The 26,957-nt window shown below is 57.2% G+C and overlaps 1 protein-coding gene across 1 annotated transcript in view; it reads left to right on the top strand.

Annotated features, from left to right (window-relative positions):
• CACNA1C (calcium voltage-gated channel subunit alpha1 C) overlaps positions 1-26,957 on the top strand; it is a 447,611-nt gene that overhangs the window by 266,100 nt on the left and 154,554 nt on the right. Inside the window, 3 exon segments of the mRNA XM_068562083.1 lie at positions 5,160-5,356; positions 15,474-15,577; positions 22,473-22,645. Coding sequence (XP_068418184.1) covers positions 5,160-5,356; positions 15,474-15,577; positions 22,473-22,645 — 474 coding nt within the window.

Below are 26,957 nucleotides of genomic sequence, written 5' to 3'. Positions count from 1 at the left end.
CCGGGGACGCGCTCCCGAGAGAGGAGCCCCGTCAGCCCCGCCAGGAAGGGACCTCTCTGTGCGTGGAGCCGGCCTCCCGTGGGAAGGACGCCCAGGACACTGGCTGCAGAGGCCATTCCGCCCAGCACCCTGCACTCAGGCGCTCACTCACTGCCTGCACCTGAACCGCGTCTGATGGCCGTCCAGGGACCCTCTCCTGTCAAGGGGGCCCCTTCCATCTACACACTGATCAACGCTGACAAAGAGGGACGCATTCAGCACAGCCAGAGAGTAGAGGGCCAGCAGCCTGCGATCTTTGAAACCACTCCCCATACGTTTTGGAGACGTTTGCATCACCTTTGGAATGGGTGTCTTTTTTTAGTTTTAGACTTTGGAGTGAATTCCCATACTTTTCTGCAAACTTAGATTATGCAAAAGGGCTTGTGAGTCCTCGTCTTGGTTTTTCTATGGAATTTACATCAGATTATTTTACATCAGATTCTTTTTAATCTCACTTTGAGATTATTTTGTGAACTTGTAGATTTTAGGATACCTTGGATTTTGAGCCATGCTTCCTATCAAATCCATACGAGAAAGCACTGGAGCTGCCGGTGTACCATTGCTCTGCCTCCAGGCTGCCCCTTCCAGCCCCTGCAGACGTGGTCACAGGAGAGGAGATCTCCCCCGACCCCGGAGGCATCTGCAAGGCGCCTTCCTTGTTCCTCAACAGATACGTCACCATATGTCCGTCCTTTTGGTTTCTGGTCGTCCCATCTGTTTGGTCGCGGTCCGAGCCAGGTCACTCTGAGTAGCTCTCCCAAGCACAATAATTACCCCTGAGCCTGGCAGAGAACTGGTTGACTGAAACCCAGAAATGAAATCACTTTCAGTCTATTCACTCCTTAAAGTTGGGGCCTAAAAAAGTAATTGGTTTTGTCTTTGGTGATTTCTTCTTGGAAGCCCTCGCTGGCGCTCTCTCAGATTTCGCGCTCTTGTTGGGTATTAACTGCACTTCCAAAATCTCTCCTCATCTGTGCCTCCATTCTTCTACCAGAAACTTAATTTGGACTTTCCAGAATGACCCCACCTCTCTTCATTTCTGTTTTAAAACGGGGAGCCCGTATGGCTTTGGCTCTTTCTCCAACTTCGTTGTTCCCATTTTCCTCTCTGGGAATTCATGGCTGTGCTGGGAATCCAACACATCTTCACGTTGAAGCTAATTTCCCCTCACCCTCAAGTGCATGTCGCCGGGACCCACTGATTTGTGTGTGCTCACATTTTTCAAGTGTTCCCTTTAGTGCTTTTTATAGGTACCTATTTTTACCAGATAATTATTGCTCCTTAATTGTTCTCAAATCTTTTTTTTATTGTTGTTCAAGACAGATTTAAAATAGCAGAGTGGCGCTTGATCCTGTAGACCATCTTTCTGAATCTCACCCTCTCTTTTTTACTAATGAGATCACGTCCCCTGGACGCCGTTTTCTTTTCAACATACATCTGTAAAGCCCCCAAATATGTTTTCCTTCCTCGAGGACACTCAGAACTCCCTTTGGCAGCCTTCACCTTTCCCTCATTTCTGCCTGTTTTCAGGAATTGAGATGCAGGGAAAACTATCAGGTTAGCAGTCATAGTGCAAAGATTAGCAGCACCTTTATTGCACTAGAAAGCAAGACCGGAGAAGAAGAAACACAGGTTTCCCTCTATTTTGTTCACCTTCTCTTTTGTCTCATCTTTCATCATCCCAGCACTTTTGTCACAGTGACTGAACGCATCATTCTAGAAAGCGGGTCACTAGGCAAGTGAGACCCAGCAGAATTTATGATCTGTTTGGTTCCTGGCTTTCCACTCCACCTACGCTCAATTTTTAGGTGCTTGTTATCCACTTTCTTATGTATTCCTCAGGTCTGAGATTCACTTTTCAGGTTCCACCCTTTTATAGCCTCCCATTACTTAATCTCACATCCAAATCTCCAAAGATTTCAAAATGTCAAAAGTCACAAAGAACTATGACTGGAGTTCCGTTACGTGAATGGAGGCCTCCTGGGGGTTAGACCCCAGAGTAGGAAATGATGGGGGCACTGTTGTCCCCCGTACAGTTCAGGGACCAGGGAGTGCCTTGGTCATCACACAGGCACACAACCTAAAGCACCAGGCCAGGAACAAGCCAGAAGCCGAGCTGCTCACAATGGCCCCCGCCTGGAAGCAGGCCAACTGTCCATCAGCGGGCGAGCAGATAAACGCACAGTAATATGTACGGCCGTGCAAAGGAACAGATCTCGAAACACAATGCTACGTGAAAAAAGCCACCTCGTGTGTGATTCTGTTGATATGAGATTCCTAGGCAGGCAGATCTGTAGACAAGACAGCAGGTGTGGCTGCCAGGGCTGGATGGGAGAAGGGCTTCGGGAATCTGGGGCGACGGAAGCGTTTCCAAATGCATTGTAGCAATGGCTGAAGAACTCTATAAATTTACTAAAAATAACTGAGCTGTCCGTGTTCACTGATGAATTGTATGGCATGTAAATTAGATTTCGGTGAAGCTGTTGAAAAGAGAGAGAGGGACTTCCCTGGTGGCGCAGTGGTTAGGAATCCGCCTGCCAGTGCAGGGGACACGGGTTCGAGCCCTGGTCCGGGAAGATCCCACATGCCGCGGAGCAACTGAGCCCGTGCGCCACAACTACGGATTCTGCGCTCTAGAGCCTGCGAGCCACAACTACTGAGCCCACGTGCCACAACTACTGAAGCCCACGCGCCTAGAGCCCATGCTCCGCAACAAGAGAAGCCACTGCAATGAGAAGCCTGCGCACCGCAACGAAGAGTAGCCCCCGCTCGCCACAACTAGAGAAAGCCTGCGCGCAGCAACAAAGACCCAATGCAGCCAAAAATAAATAAATAAAATAAATTTGTTTTTTAAAAAAAGAGAGAGAAAGGGAAAAGCCAAGAGGACACAAGTCAGCATGTGTCTCCAACCACTCAGCTCAGTCCACCTCCCTAAGAGTCACCCCTTAGTTAAGGATTAATATTCCTCTGCTATCTTCCTCCTGAACAGCTGCGATTTGAAGCCACAAACTGAGAAACAGCCCAGCAACCCACAGTCTCCGTACAGAGGTCCTCGCCCCGTGATTGCTTGGGTACATTTGAAGCCAGAGAGGAAGGATCCTGGTGGCCTGGAATCCCCGAACGAGGGATGACAAGCAAATTCTCTCTCTGGGGGCACATCTTCACTGAAGTCGGAGGCAGTCATCTGTTTGTTAGAACTAAGGTCCATTCTGTTTACTACTGTTTCTTCCTACAAGCATAAGACGATGTCCTTAATTTCACAAACTTCAGCGAATTCCACACTGTTACCTCCTGCAGCTGGGACCGAGTCTCTCAGTATTTTACCAAAATGGAAATTCTTAACTCAGCCAAGTCTTAGTTCAATTTACCAATGATCTCTGCACGACACATATCTTAACTCACTAATTTCCTAGCAGCTATTCCTGCCCCGAGCACAGCCTGTGGCCGCGGGAGATGTTATGCTGTTTCCTGAAAAAGCCGAGAGTGCGCCACACCTGGGGAGCGTCCTCCCCATCACCCACGCCACTCTGTCCTGATTAGCGGTCAAGACAGGTCTTCTCTTCTGAAAGGTCCTAATGCTGGAGAAAAGGGCGGTCCACAAGTTTCCACGCAACACGCACAAAATACGGCAGTGGCCTTTGTGCTCAGGGGCTGGGATAAAGCTCTGCAGTAGGTACTTTTCCCGCCATCAGAATTTATTTTCCTTCCTTCATCAAGAAGGCGTCCACTGTGGACTTCCCTGGTGGCTCAGTGGTTAAGAATCTGCCTGCCAATGCGGGGGACACAGGTTCGAGCCCTGGTCCGGGAAGATCCCACATGCCATGGAACAACTAAGCCTGTGCGCCACAGCTACTGAGCCTGCGCTCTAGAGCCCGCGAGCCACAACTACTGAGCCCACGCACCACAACTACTGAAGCCCACGTGCCTAAAGCCCGTGCTCCGCAACAAGAGAAGCCACTGCAATGAGAAGTCCGCACACCGCAACAAAGAGTAGCCCCTGGGGCTTCCCTGGTGGCGCAGTGGTTGAGAGTCTGCCTGCTGGTGCAGGGGACACGGGTTCGAGCCCTGGTCTGGGAGGATCCCACATGCCGCGGAGCGGCTGGGCCCGTGAGCCACAACTACTGAGCCTGCGCGACTGGAGCCTGTGCCCCGCAACGGGAGGGGCCGCGATAGTGAAAGGCCCGCGCACCGCGATGAAGAGCGGTCCCCGCACCGCGATGAAGAGTGGCCCCCACTTGCCGCAACTAGAGAAAGCCCTGGCACAAACCGAAGACCCAGCACAGCCAAAAATAAATAAATAAATAAAAATAAAAGTAGCTATAAAATTAAAAAAAAAAAAGAGTAGCCCCTGCTCGCCACAACTAGAGAAAGCCCGTGCGCAGCAACGAAGACCCAACGGAGCCAAAAAATAAATAAATAAATAAATAAATAAATAATTTATTTTTAAAAAAAAGAACTAGGCTTTGAACCCCAGTCTGTCTGAATCCATGCTCCTTAACAGGTCAACTTTTAACAAAAAAAAAAAAAAAAAAAAAAGAAGGCGTCCACTGTAAAGTGACTTGTATCCCTGGTAAAGCATCATGTAATATGTCACGGACCCATGTGGAGTCAGAAAATATCACTGGGCGGGATCTCTGGCCAATTACGTGAAAGAACCTTCCAATCAACAATGCCCTCGCCCTGAACTCTGGCATTCCAGCGGAAGTTTCTACAGATACTTAACCACCAAAAAAAGAAGACGAGGACTCACTACCATGTTCCAGGATGTTTTACACTCAGAGTGGTTGCATCATAGTTATTTTTTCATTGCCCATTTGACAGCCAACAGCCCTTCTGTCTTTGAAATCAATGACCGAGGTTAAAAAACAGTTTTACAACAATTAGCTGAAAGCACTGACCTTCTGAATTGATGACCACACAAAATGAATACCTAGTGCCTTGTGTCGTTCGCTTCGTGTTTGGGGCATTGATGTAACTGTGTTCTGCATTGTTGCCGCTGGGGTCGTTGGCTGTCCCACCAGCCTCACCCATCACTTTTCTCTCTAACTTGTCTCTTCTTTCTCTGCCCGTCCCTCTCCCCCCACCCCCTGCTTCCTTCTCTTCTCCCCCGGCCATTTGAGATGTCCCAGCAGAAGACGACCCCTCCCCCTGTGCCCTGGAGACGGGCCACGGGCGGCAGTGCCAGAACGGCACGGTGTGCAAGCCGGGCTGGGATGGGCCCAAGCACGGCATCACCAACTTTGACAACTTTGCCTTCGCCATGCTGACCGTGTTCCAGTGCATCACCATGGAGGGCTGGACCGACGTCCTCTACTGGGTACGTGCTGGGAACGGGCGGGGGCAGGGAGCCCGCAGACTGCCGGCTTCTCCTCGACGTCCACCTTCTCCGTCTTCCCGTGATGTGGTCACACGCATACCGGGGTGGAACGGCCGAGGAGGGCCTTTGATTTCTTCTAGGTCTTGCCTGAGAAACAAAGCCTGAGACTCTCACCCTAACGAGTCTCTCTCTGCCCACCAGCCCAAGACAAGTGTCACCTTTCGTTCGTCCTCCATAGTGAGAAATGCTGGCACGCAGCCCCGTGGGGACATGGCCGATCCCGACCCAAGGGTCCTCTCAGCTCCTGTTCCCTTGTAGGGCTCCTTCTGTTCCCAGCCGTGTCCTGCCTCTGACCCCAAAAGAGAGCTGAAGGGCACAGAGTTCAATTTCTAGGGCTAAAGAGAAAACTCAGGCCTGGTCTTCTAAGAAGAAACCATTTTTATTGAATCGTGTAGCATCACGGCATGCTATCATGTTTTTATTTCTCGTGTTAATCTTACCTCGTTATATCAGAATACTCCATCAGACAAATGCATTGCCATCCTTTTCACTGCTGACAAAACGCTCCGCTGGTTATGTGGTGCTTATTCAGAAATGCCACTTCTCGAGTGCCAGCCAATCAGCAGTAAATCTCCTTTCACCTTAAAGATGCTCTTTTTATTACCCAGCAGCCAACACTACTTTGCCAGACTTTGAAGTGCCAGATTTTCGTACAGCCTCTGCCCCGTAAGCAGACACATCATACTTGATCTTTGTCCATTCTGGCAGAGTCAAGTCCATTATTTGTAAAAACTCCAGAAAATGTAATTCTTTGTAGTATCTCCTGCTTCCATGTGAGAACTGACTTGCTGGAGCCCGGTGCTGTGCTCCAGCATTTGGGTGGAAAATGCTTGTTGCCAGGCTTGAAAATACCATCACACCCAGAGTTTTGCAAATAGTCAGATGGATTTGGCCGTCCTGAAAACGGTCTAAGAGGCTGCTTGGGAGGGAGAGGGGTGTGGATGCCTTCCCAGCAAGCCGAGCTGCCAGACTGGGAAGAACTAGTGCCAGGAGAGGTATGGACCGCCTCCCGGACCAGGAGGAGGAGTCCTGGCACGGCTCGGAGATGCTTTGCGCGTTCTGGGCATTGTAGCTTCTAAATTGTTTTTCAACAATTCAAAAGCCCTCTTCTCCCAGTTTCTGGGGTAGAGTCAGCAGGCTGAGACCCAGCGCTGCCGTGAATTGTGTACATCTCTGTGCGGGACCAGCTGAAACTTGCCCTTGTGCCTTGTACCCCGCAGACAGTATTGAGCATTCCTTGCTTACCGGGGGTGCCCAGGCCCTCAGGACTCAAGACACAGTAACATCCAGCTCAGTGTAGGCAAGCTGACTAGACCTGAACTGAACAACGGCAGTGCCGCTAGAGCCCCATAGAGTGGCCACGCTGTGACACTTTCAAAAAAGGCAAAGTGTCTAATCACTCCTCCCTCAAACTGAACCCATCTCCCAGGCTCATCCTCAATAAGAACTTGGTTTTGAATAATTTGTGAGACAAAGGGCGTTGAGCTTACTCTACCTGGGCAAATTTAATTTCGTTTAGTAAAGCAGATCAAATTCAAAAGTGGCCCTAACGGGTCCTTCTATCTTGGGTGGGTCCCTCTGGCCAGCCAAGGACAGAGACATCCTTCTGCAAACGGGCAGTGCAGAACACGTGACTCTATGGAACTGGGCTTTGGAGGCTCATCACGTGAGCTTCAAGCCCGCGCCTCAAGTTGCTATGGAAACGCCTCCCATAGCATCCAATTGAGGGCAGGGTGGCAGTGGGTGGGTGGGTGTGGGGTTAGGGGAATAGGTATAATTTACTTCGCTGATGTCCCTGAGGTATTTTTGGGATCCTCCTTCATCCCTCCCTCCCTCTCCCCCCACCAGCCAGATGTGACAGCCAGCATGGGGGTGAGAAGGAGCACGCATGGCAACCAGCAATTTTCAGCAGCTGTGTTGTGCTTTTCCCCCTGCGGGTGGTGGGTGGGTGACGAGCTCGGGCCGGGAGTAGGGAGTGTCTGAGGTGGGGGACAGTCCCAGGCCCCCGGGACAGCCTCGCCCTGACCTTCCCTAAATGGCCGAGCCGTGTGCGCGTGTGTGTATGTGTGGGCACACACGTGTTCACACATGCGTACCTACACACACACACACACACACACCCTGACACCGAAACGGAGCGTCCTGGCAGGAGTTGTCGAGGAAAGCCCCTCCCAGCCCAAAGCGCCTGCCTGCATACTGTTCTGCTGGCTCTCACTTCTCTCGCCTCTCCTCCTCCTTCCTTCTTCCCTCCCCCTGCGCCTTCCTCGCCTTCAGGATTTCTCCTCCAAGCCCCCAGACTCTCACACCTCCACGTGCTTTCATGTAAAACACGAAACTTTCTAAGCAGGGAGGGGCCCACGCTCCCCCCGTCCCCAGCCGTGGGACCAGCCACTGAGAGTCCGGCCCCAGCACCTGCACCTGCAAAGGCTCCCGGGAGATTCCAGCTAGAGCTCGAGTCCCCTGCAGCCTAACGTACCCAATCGCACGGTGCTGCTTTGGCGCCACTGGCTTGAACCCAGCTAGGGAGATGGCTTCTGTGGAGGGTGGGCCCAGGGTCCTCCGCTCGGAGGAACGCGTCTCCCCCCGAGTCCCGGGAGCAGGTCTGCAGGACGTGGGGACGGGCAGCCACGGCTCCAGGTGTCGCAGAGACTGGACCCACCGGCTGGATAGACACCCCTGGGGAGCTGACAGGCCACTGGAGCACCGAAGCGCTGAAGCTGGCTCGGGGTGGGGGGACCATTGGCAGGCCCCCAGCTCCTCCTGGGGTGGCCTTGAGTCTGAATCCATCAGCCCATCCCACGCTCCCGGCTTGGAAGGGTTCGTGGACGGCCAGCACGAGCAAGACTGGGCAGTAGTACTTGGACGATTCCTCAGCTGTTCACACCGCCCATTGGGACGGGCTCCCGGGCAGCCCCTGCGCTTGCCTTCCCCGTGGCCCGTTCCAGGAGTCTGCGGGTGATGGGGCGGGGGCACACGGGGACTTGGAGACCAAGCCAGAGCTGGGCCTGGGGGGTGGGAATTCCTTGGGAAATGGCTTCTTAAGCCAAAGCCTGTCTGCTTACTGTCAGAACGTCCACAGGTCTTAAAAATAGTGGGAAAAGTGATGGAGTGAAAGGTGTGGGCTGCCCCTGGGAGCAGTTGTGAGAGAGGGAAGCCCCGTCGGACCGTCCCCCGTGGATGCCACGTCTCCAGGTCTCCTCTCAGGTGTGTTTTGCCCCACCCAGTGGCGTGTCACTCCAGGCTGCTTTCCTGTGTGTCTGGGGCTCGGGTTTCCTGAACCGAGACAATCTGTAGGTTCTCAGATGCGGCCCAAGAGCTGGGGTCCATGTGAAATCTGAGCACCCCCTCCACGTGTAGCCAGGTCAACCATCATGCACTAGGGTCTGCTCATCGCTGACTTTCTCCCCGCATCGGATGGCCCCTGCTCGTGGGGACAGCAGCGTGGCCCTGACCCGCGGGGAGGGCTCCCGGGGAGCGTGGCCGGCGAGGGGGCTCCTAGCGGGGGCTTCAGGCACCCAGGGCTTTAGGAATCTCGGTGCCTCAACAACTGTCCATCAGGAGGATTCTGTTGACCTCTGCCCACGATGCCCTCTGACCTGGGGCCCCGGGATGCTGCATTCTGTGTGGCACAGGACAGCCCTCTGGCCTGCATCCTGGGGTCACCTCCTCCACTGGCACCCGGGCCCCCCTCTTTCTCACACCTCCCGTTTTCCCCAGTTGGTGTCTCCACGACCAGCTCTTCTGCTCATTTTTAAAAATTAGAAATTCAGCTTAAAACTAAGATTAGAAAGAATAGTTCATGAGAAATCATATAAAGGAAAGATGTGTCTTCTGTCGTACCTGCCTTAGTTTTGGTTCAGCAGGAGACCTTGGGAATGAAAGTCTAAGGTTTAAACTTTGCACAAGTCAGTCGTCAGCTCTGCACTCAACCGTGTGGGAGGGCATTCCTTGTAAACACACACGTGCACACACGCTCACACACACTCACACATACACACCATGGCCACTGATCTCTGGTCTCGGTGCTGCCGAAATATCCCTGGTTTATGACGAAGGTCTTTTTCATCCAAGCAGAAATTCAGGTGTTTTACCCTATTTTCTCCCATTCCATCTGCACCTCTTTTCACTACAAATACGGGAAATAAGCCTCTGAAGGCATCCAGCAAGCAGAGCTGGTGGGGCTGAGTTCTACTGATGACCTAATAGTCATTCGAAGTGAAAAGCTGAGGAAAAATCCTCCAATAACCCAAAGACAGCATCCTCGGCTCCTTAATGGGGATCAGGTAGAGAAGGTGTTAGGTCTCCTCAGGACCCTCTGGTCCTGAACCCTGAATCTGCCCGAGTTAGAGCGTTACCACTTAGCGCCCACAGCGCTTTATACAGAGGATCTGTTAACCTAAACAATAGACCCGTGGTTTATAAACATATGAAGAAGGGGAATTCACATCTCTCAAAGCTATTATTTATTTACTTATTAGGTTTTGTTTTATTCATTTCACTGGCATTAGGCAAGTCCTTATTCCTCAGTAATTCGACTGAACATTTAGTGAGCATTTACAAGGTCCCCAGGCCCGCGCTCAAGGAGTTTGGGTTTAATTGGAGAGATGGGGACACAGAGAAACATGGGTCCCACGCAGGGCTTGGCGAGAGCAGGGAGAGCTTGTCAGAGGAGATGGGGTGTCGCTGGACTTGAGCTGGGTGGGGAGCAGGAGAGAAGGAAAAGCCAGCTTTACACCAGTTTCGAGCCTGGAGAGAACTGTGCTTCGGGCTCCTAACAGACCCAAGAATCAGCCCGGCCACCCAGTGGTCTCACCAAGCGCCAGAGGCCCACCTGGGACAACGGCGTCAGGGCACAGGCGTCCACGGGGCCTCCACTCCTTGCGGGGTCCCGGCCGAGTCCGGGAGGGGCTGGTTTGTTGGTCTCCTTGGTGGTGGGCCTGCTGGCGTCTCCCATAAGATCCGGTCCTTCCTGCTGCCGCGAGCAGGGGCAGGAGGTGTCGGGCAAGACTGTTTGCCAACCTGCTGCTCCCCCATGACCTGTGGGCGGACCCCGTGTCCCGCAGGCAAGGTGACAAAGGTCGGGGGTTCATTCGGCCATCGCCCAGGGCACTGACTTTCCGGACGGAGCAGACCCTGCCCCCTGACCGCAGTCCCCGTAATGCGCTGTGACTTCTATGGGCCGCACCTCCTGCCTTTGACGGCAGGTGACAGCCTCCCGCGCCCCCCAAACTGCTCAGCCTTTGGGGACCCGCAGTGCCCAGACCTTAGAGGGGGAAGCGCCAGACATGAAAGCTCCCGGGAACCGGCTGGGATGGAGGGAGACCCTGAGGCAATGGGGCCGGAGCCATCGTTCCTCCTGAATTTTCTTCCCGGGGAAACGTGTGTTGGATTTGGAGGTTCGAGGCTGTGGTTCCCTCTAGGAATTAGATGTGGGGGGAGAGTAAGGCGTGTGTTCCAGCGAAGGCTGGGTCACCCTGTGAGGTCCCGGCCCGGGGGCCGAGGGGCTGCAGGTGGCAGGCCCCGGGGTGCCTCTCCGCGCCCCTTCCCTGTAGGGGCCTGAGAAACGTCTGGCTTCAGTGCTCTGAGAAGACCTGTCCTTTTTCACCTCTAAATAATGGTGTCAGCAATCTGGGTCATTTTTTTAAAATATGGCTTTATTGATGCTTCTCTTCTTAATAGCTCCATTCGGGCTGATTGAAGCCATCCATCTCCCCTCTCTGGCGCTGCCCTACTTCAGAGCTGCCCGCACATGCGCTGGTGCCCAGGCTGCCTGGAGCAGGGGGCCCAGAGCAAACAGGGTCGTGGAGGGAGGTACAAGGCCGGGGCCGGCAGGCCCAGAGGCCCCTCTGGCTGCTCACGGGCCGCAGGGCAGGGGGCCTAGGACCCCCAGGAGCTCATTCACCTCTCATCTGTCCTCCACCCACCACCCTGCACCTGCAGCCCCCCACGTTGACCCTCGGAGAGACCAGCCCACAGTCTCGGAGGAGACCAAAGAGTTGGACAAGGACAGGTGGAGGCCATGCGTCCCCTGGACGTGACCCTGGCTCTTCATGGGGTGTCCGCAGGTCCTGAGGTTATCTAGGGGTCAGGAGGTGACCACGAGGCTGGCTGTGGGGTATCTAGGGATTGCGAGGTTACCATGAGGCTGGCTATGGGGTATCTAGGGATCACAAGGTTACCATGAGGCTGGCTATGGGGTATCTAGGGATCACAAGGTTACCATGAGGCTGGCTATGGGGTATCTAGGGGTCACAAGGTTACCATGAGGCTGGCTATGGGGTATCTAGGGATCACAAGGTTACCATGAGGCTGGCTATGGGGTATCTAGGGGTCACAAGGTTACCATGAGGCTGGCTATGGGGTATCTAGGGATCACAAGGTTACCATGAGGCTGGCTATGAGGTATCTAGGGGTCAGGAAGTTATCTAGGGGTCACAAGGTTACCATGAGGTTGGCTATGGGGAATCTAGGGGTCACAAGGTTACCATGAAGCTGGCTATGGGGTATCTAGGGATCACGAGGTTACCATGAGGCTGGCTACGGGGTATCTAGGGGTCGCGAGGTTACCGTGAGGCTGGCTACGGGGTATCTAGGGGTCGCGAGGTTACCGTGAGGCTGGCTCCGGGGTATCTAGGGGTCGCGAGGTTACCGTGAGGCTGGCTCCGGGGTATCTAGGGGTCGCGAGGTTACCGTGAGGCTGGCTCCGGGGTATCTAGGGGTCGCGAGGTTACCGTGAGGCTGGCTCCGGGGTATCTAGGGGTCGCGAGGTTACCGTGAGGCTGGCTCCGGGGTATCTAGGGGTCGCGAGGTTACCGTGAGGCTGGCTCCGGGGTATCTAGGGGTCGCGAGGTTACCGTGAGGCTGGCTACGGGGTATCTAGGGGTCGCGAGGTTACCGTGAGGCTGGCTACGGGGTATCTAGGGGTCACGAGGTTACCGTGAGGCTGGCTACGCGGTATCTAGGGGTCACGAGGTTACCGTGAGGCTGGCTACGGGGTATCTAGGGGTCACGAGGTTACCGTGAGGCTGGCTATGGGGTATCTAGGGATCACAAGGTTACCATGAGGCTGGCTATGGGGTATCTAGGGGTCACAAGGTTACCATGAGGCTGGCTATGGGGTATCTAGGGGTCAGGAAGTTATCTAGGGGTCACAAGGTTACCATGAGGCTGGCTATGGGGTATCTAGGGATCACAAGGTTACCATGAGGCTGGCTATGGGGTATCTAGGGGTCACAAGGTTACCATGAGGCTGGCTATGGGGTATCTAGGGGTCAGGAAGTTATCTAGGGGTCACAAGGTTACCATGAGGTTGGCTATGGGGAATCTAGGGATCACAAGGTTACCATGAGGCTGGCTATGGGGTATCTAGGGATCACAAGGTTACCATGAGGCTGGCTATGGGGTATCTAGGGGTCACAAGGTTACCATGAGGCTGGCTATGGGGTATCTAGGGGTCACAAGGTTACCATGAGGCTGGCTATGGGGTATCTAGGGATCACAAGGTTACCATGAGGCTGGCTATGGGGTATCTAGGGATCACAAGGTTACCATGAGGCTGGCTATGGGGTATCTAGGGGTCACAAGGTTACCATGAGGCTGGCTATGAGGTATCTAGGGGTCAGGAAGTTATCTAGGGGTCACAAGGTTACCATGAGGTTGGCTATGGGGAATCTAGGGGTCACAAGGTTACCATGAAGCTGACTATGGGGTATCTAGGGATCACGAGGTTACCATGAGGCTGGCTCCGGGGTATCTAGGGGTCGCGAGGTTACCATGAGGCTGGCTCCAGGGTATCCAGGGGTCGCGAGGTTACCATGAGGCTGGCTACGGGGTATCTAGGGGTCGCGAGGTTACCATGAGGCTGGCTATGGGGTATCTAGGGCTCAGAAAGTTATCTAGGGATCACAAGGTTACCATGAGGCTGGCTATGGGGTATCTAGGGATCACGAGGTTACCATGAGGCTGGCTGTGGGGTGGGTATCTGGGAGTCAGGAGGTCTGTAGCTCCATCCATTTGAGGCCCTAGTGCTGCTGGACGCCTCACCCCTTGCCTGTGGCCCAGAGGAAAGGACACTCAAACTAAATAGGGGCCCAGGAAGCCTCCAAGGCTCATGGGTTCCTTGAGTCGTCAGAGGTGTGTGGCCTGGAGGACTGCATTTTCCATGAGCGTAAATGCTCACAAAATGTAGGGCACAAGGAACCAGCCAGGGGAGATCTCCCCCAAGGAGGCTGCTGAGGCGCCAGCCCTCCCTCCCCATCCCCGTCTGCCCGGCTCTGGGGGCAGTTTCGCAAGGGTGGCCCTTGGCACTGGGAGCGAGCCCGTCTCTGGATGGCCCTGTGTGGGTTCCTCGGCAGCCTTGGATCAGGGAGGAGGCTCCCAGCTCCCGCGACGGGGCAGCCTCTGACTCCGCGGATCTCGGTGCCCTGCCCTCCTCTCGCCGTCGTGCTGGGTGCTTTACGCTGTCGGCACCGTCCCAACACTTGCCAGTTCCTGGAACCCCTTCCTGGGGCAGGACCACACGGCCTCCAGGCGGCCTTACTGCCCCTGCCCTCCTCCCCCCAGTGGCACCCCCGGGCCGCCTGATCCGGCCTCACCGGCCTCTGCAGCCTCTCCTGGAGGCCCGTGGCTGTGCACACGCACCCCTGCAGCCGCGTTCGCCACCCGACGTCCACTGACCTGTCCCCCTACAGCAAGGGCCTCCCGTGGGTAGCGGGGCCGGCACAGAGGGGGCCCGTCCGTCCACCCGGCTGGCCTCACTGAGCACCCGCCTTATATGAGGCCCTCTTCTGGGCACTTGGGGGCACAGGCTGTACCCAACGCCCGTCCTCATGCCACTTGCACCCCAGCACGGAGGACAAACGATGCACAGTAGTGAGTCGATTATACACTTGGAAAGTGTGCTGTGTGGAAAACAGAGCGGCCGCATGGCAGCGAGGATGTCCACAGACTCGCGTTACACTGGATTGAATTGTGACCTGGGAAAGTCGCGTGTTGGGAAACTTTTCCTTACGTGGCTCAAGCCGGCGACCCCGAGGGCGGGACAGAGCTGTGCTCTCTGCCTGTGGTCACATTGGGGAGCTGCCTCCAATGAGGCACCGTAACCCCGGGTAGACGAGAGCAGATTTGGAAAGGACGCGCGGGGGCAGCACCGAAACCCAGCCAGTGCTTCTCAGAGCACACGAGCCGCCCCGTGGACCTGGGTGCAGGGAATCACAGCCTCAGTCGTGCCATTGCCTCGGAGGCTGGGGGCCGTGGACCAGTGGTTCTCAAACCTTGGCTCGCATCAGACTCACCGCAGGGCTGGTGAGAATGTGGTCGCTGGGCGCCCCCAGTGTGGACGGAGGGTCCTGGGTGTGCAGTTACAAACTCATTCCCAGGTGCCCCGGTGAGGCCAATGCTGCTGGTCCGGGGACAACACCTTGAGACCCACGGGTGTAGGTCATTCGGGGAGCCTGTGCACTTAGGAATTTGGAAACTCGGGGGCGTCGACCTCCCATGGGGATCCACGGTCCCGTGAGTTGCAGGCGCAGGAGCTGTTCCCTGAGTCCAACCTGAACAACCGTCTTCCCCGGCCCGAGACCTGTGGTGCCGATAAGGCAGCGTGGTCCACCCTAAACTCCAGGCGCGGGGGTCACCCCCTGAGGCAGGCACCTCCCCACGTGTGCCCAAAGGTTCCAACCCCCAGCTAGTCCCTGAGAGCTGAGGCCAGGGTGGTGAGCACAGTGGCCACATAAACCCAACTGAGCGAAAACCATCTCGTAGGAAGAACCACTTTAGAGGTGACCCAGCTTCTCAGACAACTGAGTAGATAACATCGGAGGAAAATTCTGTTCCAGAAAGTAAAGGGACAGAGAGAGCCAGGCGAGATTCCCCCTGAGGCAGAGCCTGCCGAGGCCCTTCTTGCTCAGGTCAAGGTCACGGGGTGTTTGGGTCAAGATGGTGCCCGGTGACAGTGGTCTCCCACGCCAGCCTCTGCTCACATCCTCCCTGCCTCCCTGCCTACTTGCTTTGACTCACTTCTGCTTCTCTCTTTCCTAACTATCCTTCGTCTTTCCAGATGCAGGACGCTATGGGCTACGAGTTACCCTGGGTGTATTTTGTCAGTCTGGTCATCTTTGGATCCTTTTTCGTTCTAAATCTGGTTCTTGGTGTGTTGAGCGGGTAAGCTGACCGTTTCTGTGTCCTCTTTACGACGCAGCTGAGCAAGGCCCCAGGTTCTGCTGTATCCGTCACCAGGCCCAGGAGAAAGAGAAAACGTCTCCCTTCAGCCAGGCGTGCTGGCCGTCGGCTGGGCAGGCCATTTGGCCTCTGATGACCTAGAGGCCCCGGTCCCGGTGCTGCCTGGTCAGCATCGGGCCCGGGGTGGGCAGGGCCGTGCTCGGCTGCTCTCAGAGCTGTACTAACTGTGATTCCGTTCTTCCAGGTCAATGATGCTGTGGGAAGGGACTGGCCCTGGATCTATTTTGTTACACTAATCATCATAGGGTCATTTTTTGTACTTAACTTGGTTCTCGGTGTCCTTAGCGGGTAAGCAGGACCAAGGAAAAAGGTCTTGATTTTTCCATTTATTTCACTTACTCTTTCTGCTTTTCCTGGCTTTATTCTTTTTCTGACTCTGATGAACCTGGGACACGGGGCCACCCCGGGAGCCTTGAAGTGAATGTCCTTGGCCTGGCTGGGCAGAGGTCAGAGGCACGAGGCCGAGCCCACTGGTTTGGGCTGCGGTGAGAGGTACCCAGGCCCACCTGTCTCCTGCCACCCGTCCACCCCAGGCTGTCCAGGAGGGCAGCAGGCTTCTCCAGGAGCCTCGGAGCAGCTGAGCCCCTTGGGTGGGAAGGGCTGGGCAGAGGAATTGGAGGAAGATTCGTGGGCCGTGGGCTCCTGGCCCTGCGTAGCAGCCTTGCAGACGGGTACCCGCCCTACCTCTCCAGCCACAGTCCGGGGCAGGCTGGCAGTGAAGACTCAGGCCCCCTTTTCCCAGTGTTGACTGGGCCAGGGTACCAGGAGTCTGAGCTAAGATGCAAGTAAACAAAACAGACTGAAATGCTCATTCTCTCTGGCTCTCACCACAGACTGGGCCGTCCATCTCTGTATCCCTTCTCTGGAAGGAAGGGCGCTCAGCTGTTTGAAGCCATCGATTACTGGAGCACAGAGGAGATAGAATCCACTTTCCTTTAACTTTGTCTCTTGGCTCCAAGTGCAAGGCCCGCCTGATTCCAGCCTTTGCTCAGATGAAGTTAAAACGTGGCCGAGGCAGCCCGTGGCTGGGGCCCGAGGAGCCCTGGGCAGCCACCCCTGCACCTCGGTCCCACTGGACGCCTCCTGGGCCCACTCTCTTCTTCCCGAGCCCTCACCAGCCATGCAAGGCCATCGCCTGAAGGCTCCCAGGGACACTTTCTGCCTTCGCCACGTGGGGAGGGGCAGCTGCTTCGTAGCATTTCCTCCGTCTCTGGGGACGTGATGTTGGGGAGAGTCGGGTGAGGGAGGAAGACTTCCCACCCCCTCGTGCCGCAGCCCAAGGCCTCGCAGGAGCGTCGGGGTCAGTCCTGGAAGTGGGGGAGGGGCAGAGTCCACCTCCATCCTCAGCCCTCCCCGCGGGGGTGCCGGCAGGGGCTCCAGCACACCGGGCCTTTGCCGCGAGCAGCTGCACAGGGGCTGGCACCTTCCGTCAGGGCGACGGTGACACGCAGGCCGGCAGACGCCCCGGTCAGCTGCCTGGAGGGGGGAAGGGTTTCCATTTTTGTGTCCAGCACAAGAAAATGCCCTGTTTATAAGGAGTCGTCAGGAAGAGCATTGAAAAGTCAACCCACTCAAGGCAGAAACTTGGATGCCCAAGGCAGAAGGTTTTTAAACGTTACTCACCCATCTGACAACACGGAGCTCATCATCCCAACTCCTCGGTCGCTGGGATGGTCGAGCGAGGTACTTGACGTCGAGTCCTCAGCACACAGCCATGCTGTCCTCGCTGGGGTCGCTGGTTACTCAAAGGTGTCAGAGCTGAGATTACTGAACAGGGTCGTCGCAGGTTAGACCTGCTTCCAGACACGAGGGGAGGGAGCCTGAGATGCCGCGTGGCTCGTAGGGGGTCCCCTCGCTGGTCAGTGTCGGCACGAGGCGCAGCCAGCTCCCATCTTCCTGCCACTGCCCCGCAGACGAACGCTGAATAAGCTGGACCTGTAACACGCCAGGGCTCGGAACCTTGAAAAAGGTGCTTCCACGTTCTCCCCGCAGAGACGAGGAGCGAGTCTGAGCAGTGAAGTCCCCCCAAGAGTCTGAGGTGGAGGCTGAGGCCTCGACCACGAAGCCCCCCCTCGAGCAGAGGGTCTGCCTGGTCCTCCTCGGCTCCCCCAGCGGCCCCCCCCATCCTCGGCTCCTCCCAGGGGGTCAAAGTGGGGCCCGATGGCGGCAGTGCTGGGGGCGGGCAGAGTGGTCTTGAAGGCCCAGTCTTGGTTCAGGTGAGAGTGGGTGTGTGGAGCCTGCGGGATTCCAGAAACCCGGTCTCGTCTGGGCCTGTGTGCCCAGCCCTTGCTCCGTGTCCCCGGGCCCCTCCTCACACCCGCTCCTGTCCCGTTCCTCCCCACGTTGCTGGGGAACATCCCCCAAGGCTCCCCCGGCCCCGGGCACCCTCTGCCCGGCGTGAGCAGCTCCCCTTCCCGGCCTGTCCAGAGGGCTGGCCACGCAGTAAGAAGGCCCAGAAACAGGCTGCCGTCGGCTGAGCACGCGTGGTGCTCGCCCTGTCTCGACAAGTCAGGACAGCAGCGTGGTAGTTACCCTGGAGCACAGCCTATTCACCCGGCGGACAGCCTTCCAGAAGCATTCGGAAACCTCTCAGCGCTCACGGAAGGCCCGTCCCAGGGGTGGTGTCGGCGGTCAGGAGCTCGACAGCAGGCCCCGGGCTCGGCGCCTTCGGTGGATGCGCTCCTTTGCTGCCCACGACGCCCCCGCGAGCTGGGGCCAAGCGGGTGTCACCTCCACAGAGGAGAAGAGTGAAGGTTACGTGCGGGAACTCCCCCAGTTCTCACCGGTGGGGCCTGGAGGATCTGAGATTAAACCCACGCCATGTGGACCCACGGCCTCTGTCCCCGTCCCCCAAGCTCCACCGTCCCCAAGCCCATCGGCCTGGTTAATCCCGTGTCCTCAGATGACAGCCAAGACCTGGGAGGAGACAGGTGGGAACCGCAGTAAGGACGGGGGGACCGGCCCAGGGGTCCCAGAGGAAGCTGGGGACTCCCAGCCCCGCAGGCTGCGGACAGGTCCCGAGCTGGGGGCCAGCGGCCCTGCAGACATAACAGCCCTCGAGGGAGAACAGAGCTCCCCCAGCAGCACTGCAGTCTTGGAGCATTTGGAGCTGGGGGCCGACACCCTGCGTCCACCAGTTTAGGGTATTATCATCGTTTCAGAGCCCAGCACGGTAACTGTCCTCGTGAACTCCACCCTGCTGTCACCGAGGAAGGGCTCAGGTGCGCTTGGGGTCGTCTGCTCAGGAAGGCAGGGAGAGCGACACCCTGCAAAGCCTCCATTTTAAAGGCGGAATTCAGAGATTTGGGTCATCAGAGGGATGGCCGTCCTTTGTCTGGAAACCCACTCCTGCTGAGCCTGGAGGCGTCCGTGTAAATGTGCATCTCGTGGATTTTTTCCAAACGCTTCCACGGTCATCGTCTCTTGATCCTCACGTGTCGTAGGACTGATATTAATTAGTCAGATAAGAACCAGAGTATATGATCTTCCCCTCCAGAGAGCTCAGCCTCTAGCCATGAGAATTACAGTGACCGCAGCCACAAGATCCTGGAAGCTGCACTAGAAGGTGCCATCGGGTGAAAGTCCCTGGACCCTGGACTCTGGTTACTTTTTGGTTTTAAGCGGTTGCAGACAGAGAAGACGTGTGTCTTCAGGTGACAAGGGGCCCGGGACCTCTCAGAGGGTGGGTGCCCGGCTCTCATTCCCCCGGGGAGATGGGGCAGAGGGCCTGAGGGTGGGCATTTTACAACCTGAAAGCATCCCTGACCACGGGCCACAGTTAAGACGCTACATCCAGGTCCCGAGGAAGCAGAAGTGCCCGGACACACTGCCTCGTGGCTGGAGCAGGGGAGACGCGCATGATTCCTGGAAGGCTTGTTCCACGAAGTGCCCACCAGCCCTGGATTCGTGAACAGCGGCCTCTGTCCTCAGGGGATGTGGGGTTAGGTTCCTGCGAGGCTCTGGACACGACACTGCCGTCAGTACACGAGCTGTCGGTGTGTGTGCATCTGTGTGAAGTCGCCTCGTTCAAGGCACGGTGTTGATCCGTTCGCACCGAGCTCTCAACCCACAGCCCGTAACTCAGGCCTGGATTCCGCTTGTCGGACACACGGACCTGCCCCGTGAGGCACCTCGCAGCCCTCGTGCCCTTGGGGGTCACAGACTGCACGGCAGCTCCATGCTCGGGGGCCGTTTTAATCAGAAAAATCACCAACAGAAAGCACAAAATGCAGAAATGGGCTGTAAAAAGGCTCTTATTCACAGAATGAGCTGCACCACCAAGGAGGCGAGCGGCCGCTCATCCAACCTCATCCGGGAACGTGACCCCAGGTCCCGCCTTTCTGCGCGTGCGCAGTGACCGCGAGGGCTCGCGGTGTGGGTGGTGTGACGAAGAAGGCCTCGCGGGGAGGCGGGTCTGCAGACGCCGAGTCCGTGGGTGACGAGGACCAGCCACACCGGTCACCGTGGGGCCTGGAGCCCGGCCGACGGACCCCTCACACGGCCACCCTCTGCGAGCGGAGCAAGTGCGCACCCGGCCGGGGCTCTCCGCACATGCGCATTTGTCCTGTCGGCCTTTGCGCGCACAGGACGTGCTCCTGCCTTCGCGCAGACCCGCCGCGACTGACCGGGCAGCCGGCTCCAGCCCCTGGGCCCAGGCCGCGTGGGACGCCCAGCGAGGAGACGAAGAGAGCGGGGCGCTGCCACCCTGCACGTCCCTGCTGCGTGGAGCCCGGAGAGGGAGCCCCTCACCTCCTCCCGGCCCGGGCCAGGCTGTGCCCCACGCTCCGCGGGTTCCTGGCTCTGCTGCCTCTCGAAGCCCCTCGCACCCCAGGAAACCTCATTTCCTCTTCTCCTGGATGTCTGTCTTGGTTCCCAGAGGCCGTGGGTTACGGGTGGCGAGACTTCGTTCCGCGGAGCAGGTCCTGTGACGCACGGCTGGGTCAGCTTTCCCGGCTCTGGTCTGATCCCAGCTCCAGGAGAAGCACGGACCCTTAGCTACTCAGTCACCCTTCCACCCGAACCCGCTGCACAAGGCATGGAGCTCTCAAGTGTGTGGAGGTGGAAGGGCGGTTGGGGGACACCTGGAGCTGCAGTCTGGGGGTTGCAGGGGGGGGCCGCTCTGTGAAGGGACTCTCCGGGTGGCGAACCGCAGCCCCGGGAGGAGTGGCGGGTGCGGAGAGCTGGGTACTCCCTCCGGGCCCATCCGCCATGGAGGCAAGGCCTCCGTCCACACTGTCAGCTGTCACTGCAGCCCCGTGTCCCTGGGAAGGAAGGGACGGTGCCGCCAGCTGCCAGGAAGCCCAAGAAAGAGCAAGGTCGGTCCGATTCGAACTGGAGTCAATCAAAGTGAAGAAGAACATTCCATCCCAACCAGAGCGTCGTCAAAGCAGCAGTCAAAGAGAACTCGTAGCTCGGGAGCCCACGGCTCCCGGTGAGAACGTCCCCCAGACCCCTCCCGGCCCGACCCTCACCATAAAGAGTCTCGGCCGAGGTCTGTGCTCCTGCCACGGCTGCAGTGAATGCAGATCCTGGACGGCGGGCGCAGGGGCTCCGGGGCTGAGCCTTCCTGCCCCATGGCTTGTCAGTGTGTCCTTCCTTCCACGGGGCCCTCCCATGGAGTGTCTGGCTCGTGCAAGGAATCCCTTTCAGGTGGACTCTGCGGCCTCCCACCCTGAACTAGGCCTCAACTGCTGAGGGAAGGAGGAGTCACGTCTCTAGGAAGAAACCAAGAGGCCCAGTGCATCCCCCCAACACACACACACACACACACACACACACACACACACACACACCAGGAGCCCCATTTCCCAGAGACAAGAGGTCAGAGGCAGGCTGCTCCTATCTATTTCAGAAGAAAAGGCACAGACTTGCTTTGAGAGTGAGAACCAGCCTCCCTGACTCCCCTCTTGGCTGCCAGGTCCCTCCTGGCTCAGAAAGTGAATTCAAGGTCAGAGAGAAAATAAGGACAGAATCATAGAAAATAGGAAAGAAACAGACACTCTCTAAAATTTTTCAATAAGCTCTTCTTCCAGCAAATCCCAGCTTAATTTTAGTTTCTACTCATCATTGCTTTAGATTGAATGCCTCGTTTAACTTTTATATCATCTTGATTTTATGTATTTTTCCATTCTGATTAGATTTCTTTTTTAACCCGAAGGGCACCCCCCAGGACATTTTCCTGTGTCTGGAATCCTCTTCTGTCTCCCTCCATGTGGGAAAGGACATTCTCTAGATTAGAAACTCCTCCAGGCTTGCTGAACGGGGCAGAACGAACCCTAGAAATGAGAATGGGGGGGTGAGGAGGTGAGGTGTCCTGGATCTGACATCAGTGGTGTCCTGGTAGACATTAACAACTGGCTCTCTGCGGGGAAAAGCCCTGGTTGGTAACATTTGACGAGTTCCGTGGTGTACGTATCCCCACCGTGGCCGATTTTGAGCCACTGAGGAGGCATCAGGGTTGGCAGAGCCAGTGCTGGGAGTGGGCTTCAGCTCGACCCCAACTCCTCGTCTCCCGGGGATATGGCGGGGGTCCCGCCGGGTTACTGCTCGGAAGGCCTTTCCAGGTCATTGGAGAACGTTTGTCATGAAGAGGCAGAGCTTGCCATCATGGCCCAGGCGGAAGGGAAGTGGATTCGGTCCACGCCACGCTCGTGTCCCGAGTCAGGGAGCGCCCCGCCCCAGTGACTCCATCCTCTCTCGTGAGAGCAGATCAGACCCGGGACAGGGGGAGCGGTCTGTGCAGCGCGGGTGCGGCCGGCGGCTTCCCACGCGAAGCAACTAACGCTTTGTTCTTCTTGCTCCTCCGCCCTCTCGCCAGAGAGTTTTCCAAAGAGAGGGAGAAGGCCAAGGCCCGGGGCGACTTCCAGAAGCTGCGGGAGAAGCAGCAGCTGGAGGAGGACCTGAAGGGCTACCTGGACTGGATCACGCAGGCGGAGGACATCGACCCTGAGAACGAGGACGAGGGCTTGGACGAGGAGAAACCCCGCAACAGTGAGCGGCCTCCCCGTCCGGGGCCGGGGTCTGGGCGAGGCGGGGGGCGCGGCGAGGCGCAGGGGCTTTCCCGCCCCGTGCTGACGGTCTCGTGGGTGGCCGTCCTCCTCTGCTCTCAGAAATCAGTCCCACGTGTGGAGCAAAGCCTCCTAGTCCTCCTAGAGCCTCTGGTCCTGGGACGGTGGAAACTTGGCTCAGCCGGGCTGTTTGTTTTAAATCCGACATCCTCCTCCCAGCTCCGGCTCCCTGGGTCGGGGGCGGGAGTCCTGCTCCAGGCTTATTCACAGGGGACCATCTCCCCCACCACCACCTGGAAAGCAGGCTCTCCCTCCCCCCTTCCAAGGACCACTGCGCTTTCTCAGGGAAAAGAGCCATAGGTTTCTCTCGCGGAGGTTAGACTCAAAGATCTGGGAAGGTGCTAAATGGGAAGGTTGGGGAAACCCGGAGGAAACTGGCAGAATAGCTTTAGGTTTTAGAAACTGAGCCCAATCCCTCCCCTGGGGTTTCACGGGGCAGATGGTTGCTGGGACAGTCATGAGAGTGATGGATGATATTGACTCTCAAGTGTCAGAAAGATGATGAATCAAGGAAGTTCAGGCTCATCGGATACACCCGGCAGTTCTGTCACGTGGGCCCTGGACCAGCCCAGGGAACTGGGCACCAGGTGATGCACCAGTATCACCTGGGAACTTGCTGGAAACGCAAGGTCTTGGGCTCCTCCTCGGATCTGGCAGCTCTGGGGTGGGACTCTGAGCGCTCACCAGCCCCCGGTGCCTGGGCTGTGGGGTGAATGTGACTCTAAGTGCCCTGCACCGCCTCTACCCCCCGTCTCTGTGACCCCCACCACTCTCTCCTCCTCCTGCGGGCCCCCTTCCTGAGGTTGCGCACATTTGAATCGGGACGTTTCTGACCAAGGGACCAATCAGGCTAAATAGCCGAGATGCTTGCTGAGCGGGGTCAGGCAGATAAGGGCGGGAGGCTAGAAAGGCTCCCAGGCCCAGAGGGAGGAGAGAGACCCGCTGAGGCTCCGGGGGCTGACGGGGAAGCAGGGTGTCCATCGCTGTGTCCTGACAGAGGCCAGGAGGGCGCAGGACACATGTGCGCACGTGTATCCCGACGCACGTGCGGACACAGTGGCCTTGTGCGTGGGCGTAGGTCCTGCCGGTTGTGCGCGTGCTCCCCGGCCGGGCTCTGTGCGTTCCTGCTCGTTGGTACCTGAGCTCTAAGTGGGAATCTAGGAGGGGGAGCAGGTGGAGAGAGAAGGAAGATGACTTGGATGTGAGCAGAGAGCAGGCCCGCCTCCATCGTCTCGGAGATGGATTGAATACAGCCTTCCACGACTTGCTTTCTGATAACTCTGCTCAAGGAATGGACACAAAATTAAAACACACACACAGCCAGAACAAGGAGGCCTTCACGCTCTGCTGAGGAGTTTTTGCAACTTGGACGACAAGGCCTTAGATGGGTTACAGCAGTGAGCGGCGATGCTGCTGAAAGTCTTCCTGGAAAGACGCCGGCAGCGTCCATTCCGCTGCTGACGGATCGTGGACGGGGGATGGTCCGTGGCACCCAGCGGTGTGTGAATAGTGAGCTGGCCTGGGAGCCTCGTCGACACCTGCTGCGAAGCACAGGAGCCGGCTCTGGGCTCCGGTCTGCACGCTGGTCACGGTGGAGCCCAGCTCACGACGGAGGGTGGGAGCGTGTTTCTCACGTGTTCGTAGAAACTTGTGTGTCCACTGCCCGCGCAGCACTCGGTGGCCGTCCACAGAGACACAGCTATCCTGCTCTTTTCTGAGGCCAGGTGTGCTGCTTCCCTGTCCTGCCCTGATGGAGAATTCTTTGCTGCTGGAGCAGATCAGGTGGACGAGGCCCATCTACCCCCTCTTTCTGCCCGAGCTTTGGGAAGAGCACAATGTACTGCCTGCCCCAATGGACAGAGTCTCCGCCAGGGTTCTCACGAGCCCTAATGTGGATGAAGTCAGTCTGAAGCCTGGCGTCCCTCCCCTGCTCTCGTTCTTGGTGGCTGGAGGAGCCTGGGGTCTGCTTCTCATCCTCAGCCTTGTCCTCAGAGGACAGAACGGAGCCTGCCGCCTTCCGTCGTGGACATGGTGGTGGGCCGGTTCTAGGGGGAGGGGGCCGGGGACTGGGCATCTGAAAAAACAAGACAGAGGGTAAAATAGAAGCATGTGAGGAACTGAATGAGAGATGCTTGGGTATGGAGCCAGGAGGCATGTCCAGAGGCCGGGGCTGCAGGGAAGTCCAGTCAAGAGCAAAGTGGACGAGACGGGCTTGTTAAGGGACTGGCCACCTAATAGATTCACAGAAAAGGTAGGCCCATGGCTCAGAAACTATATTCTGATCTTCACAACTTTGTAGTTTGCCCTTTGAAACAAATACAAGGGAAGAAGTGCTGCTATTAATGATATGCGTTTCTATCAAAATAGTGTCTTTGCCTTTGAAATTGCTAAAAGATTACAGTGTATTTGCTGGGCTCAGAGAAGGTAACGTGTCCTGTCCCACAGCCTGTACGCTGCCCCCGACCTCGGGGATGTGGGCCTGAGTCCAGCGCTGCCCGGACCCCTCCTCGGCCCCACCCTTGGCGGTGCAGGGACCCCCCTGCCTCTCCGGCCAGAAGCGGCTGGGAGAGGTCCCTCTAACGCCTTCGTCGTAGCATCTGTAACACCCTCAGTCTAACGCGCAGAGCGGGGTGGACGGAGGGAAGGAGGGCAGGGCGGGGGGTGGAAAATCTGATCTTAAACATTACCCTAAAGGGCCCTGAGTGTGATTTTAAAAGCAGGGAGAGATGAGCTTTACGATTGTAAGGACTGTGTTTGGAGCGTGAAAGGGAGTCGTGGCAACATCTTGCTCAGGCAGAAGAAAGTTCGCTGAGGTCAGAAGCCGCCCGCCTGGAGTGGTCTGAGGGCAGCTGTGCTTGGAAAGGGGGCACATCAATGGCACCACCCGTCGGAGTTTCCTTCGGTTCGGGACTCCTTGAACTTGGTTAGAGGAGGGTGTTGGTCGGCCAGGAGGCTGCAGGGAGGGGTGCCCCAGGGCAGCGACCAGCCCCTGTCCTGCCCCGGCGTGTGCATCTGGAGGAATGTGATGTAACCACCTTCAGTGCTGCGGGATCATGTGGCCGCAGGGTCACCTCGGCGGAACCTCTGACGGTCTCAGGATCCTGGCCCACGGGGCGGGGGGTGGGGGGGGGGCGGGTCTCCAACCAGCAACAGCCTCACCATGGGGGCTCATGTCACCTCCCTGAGGCCACCAAACCCACTGGCAAATGGATCCGCCCACTCAGCCCGCCCAGGTAGCCACCCAATAAAGCGCTGCTGTGATTTTCTTGTAAAGCTTTGCAAACAGATGGACACACCTGGGGGCTGAAGCCTGTCTCTATCCGTGACTTTACCCGGAAGGTGCCCTGCGTAGAATCCCAGTGGCTCCCCCTCATCTGATCCCTGCCCTTATGACTCAGTGGCTGATGGAAAAATAAGAGTAACAGCCCCAAACGCAGGGCTGTGAGGGCTCCGTCCTTCTGGGTCACTTCATCAGATGGACGTGCCCGGGCCTCTGTGGCAGCTGCAGTGCTGCCAGGAGAGCTCTGTGCTTCCGTGGAACAGGAAGGACCCCATCGTCTTAAGCAGCGATCGTGCCTGCTGTGACCCTGGGCTGGTGGTCACTTTGTGTTTGGGCCTCGCGGTTCGAGGGGCAGGGCTGGGGCCGGGTCGGGAGCAGCAGAGCACTGCCCCCTGGGAGCTGCCCCGAGGAGGGTGGTCCCGCAGGGGTTGGTCCCGCAGCGGGTGGATGGACTCTCACACAGCAGGCGAGTGACGGAGTGAGGCTGGGCAGAGGCGGGGGGAGAGGGACAGCTGGCGGCGGGGGCCACGTTAGGTGTCGCTCCTGCCCTCACGGGGCTGCTGTGACACATCTCCACGGACGGGGGCTTAGACAGCAGACATCGGCTTCCACGGCTCTGCAGGCCGGACGTCTGAGATCGGGGCCCAGCATGGCCACGTCCTCGGGAGGCCCTCTGCCCAGCTCACAGATGGCCCGCTTCCTCCGCTGCTAGTGCTCTGGCCTCTTCTTCTAAGGCACGAATCCCACTCAGAAGGGCTCCACCCTCATACCCTAATCGCCTCCCCAAGGCCCCACCTCCAAGCACCATCGCACTGGGATTAGGGTTTCAACACGTGAATTTGGGGGGGACACACACGTTCAGTCCATCGCAGTGATCTTTCTGTACCCCCGTGCGAGGCCCCGGATTCCTGCTGTAGCCAAGTGCGCGGCTCCGTCAGAATCAGAAACCACAGAA

Source organism: Eschrichtius robustus, chromosome 13 (genome assembly GCF_028021215.1).
Source record: "Eschrichtius robustus isolate mEscRob2 chromosome 13, mEscRob2.pri, whole genome shotgun sequence".
Taxonomy (NCBI): Eukaryota; Metazoa; Chordata; class Mammalia; order Artiodactyla; family Eschrichtiidae; genus Eschrichtius; species Eschrichtius robustus.
This window is presented reverse-complemented; position numbering and strand designations above follow the sequence as displayed.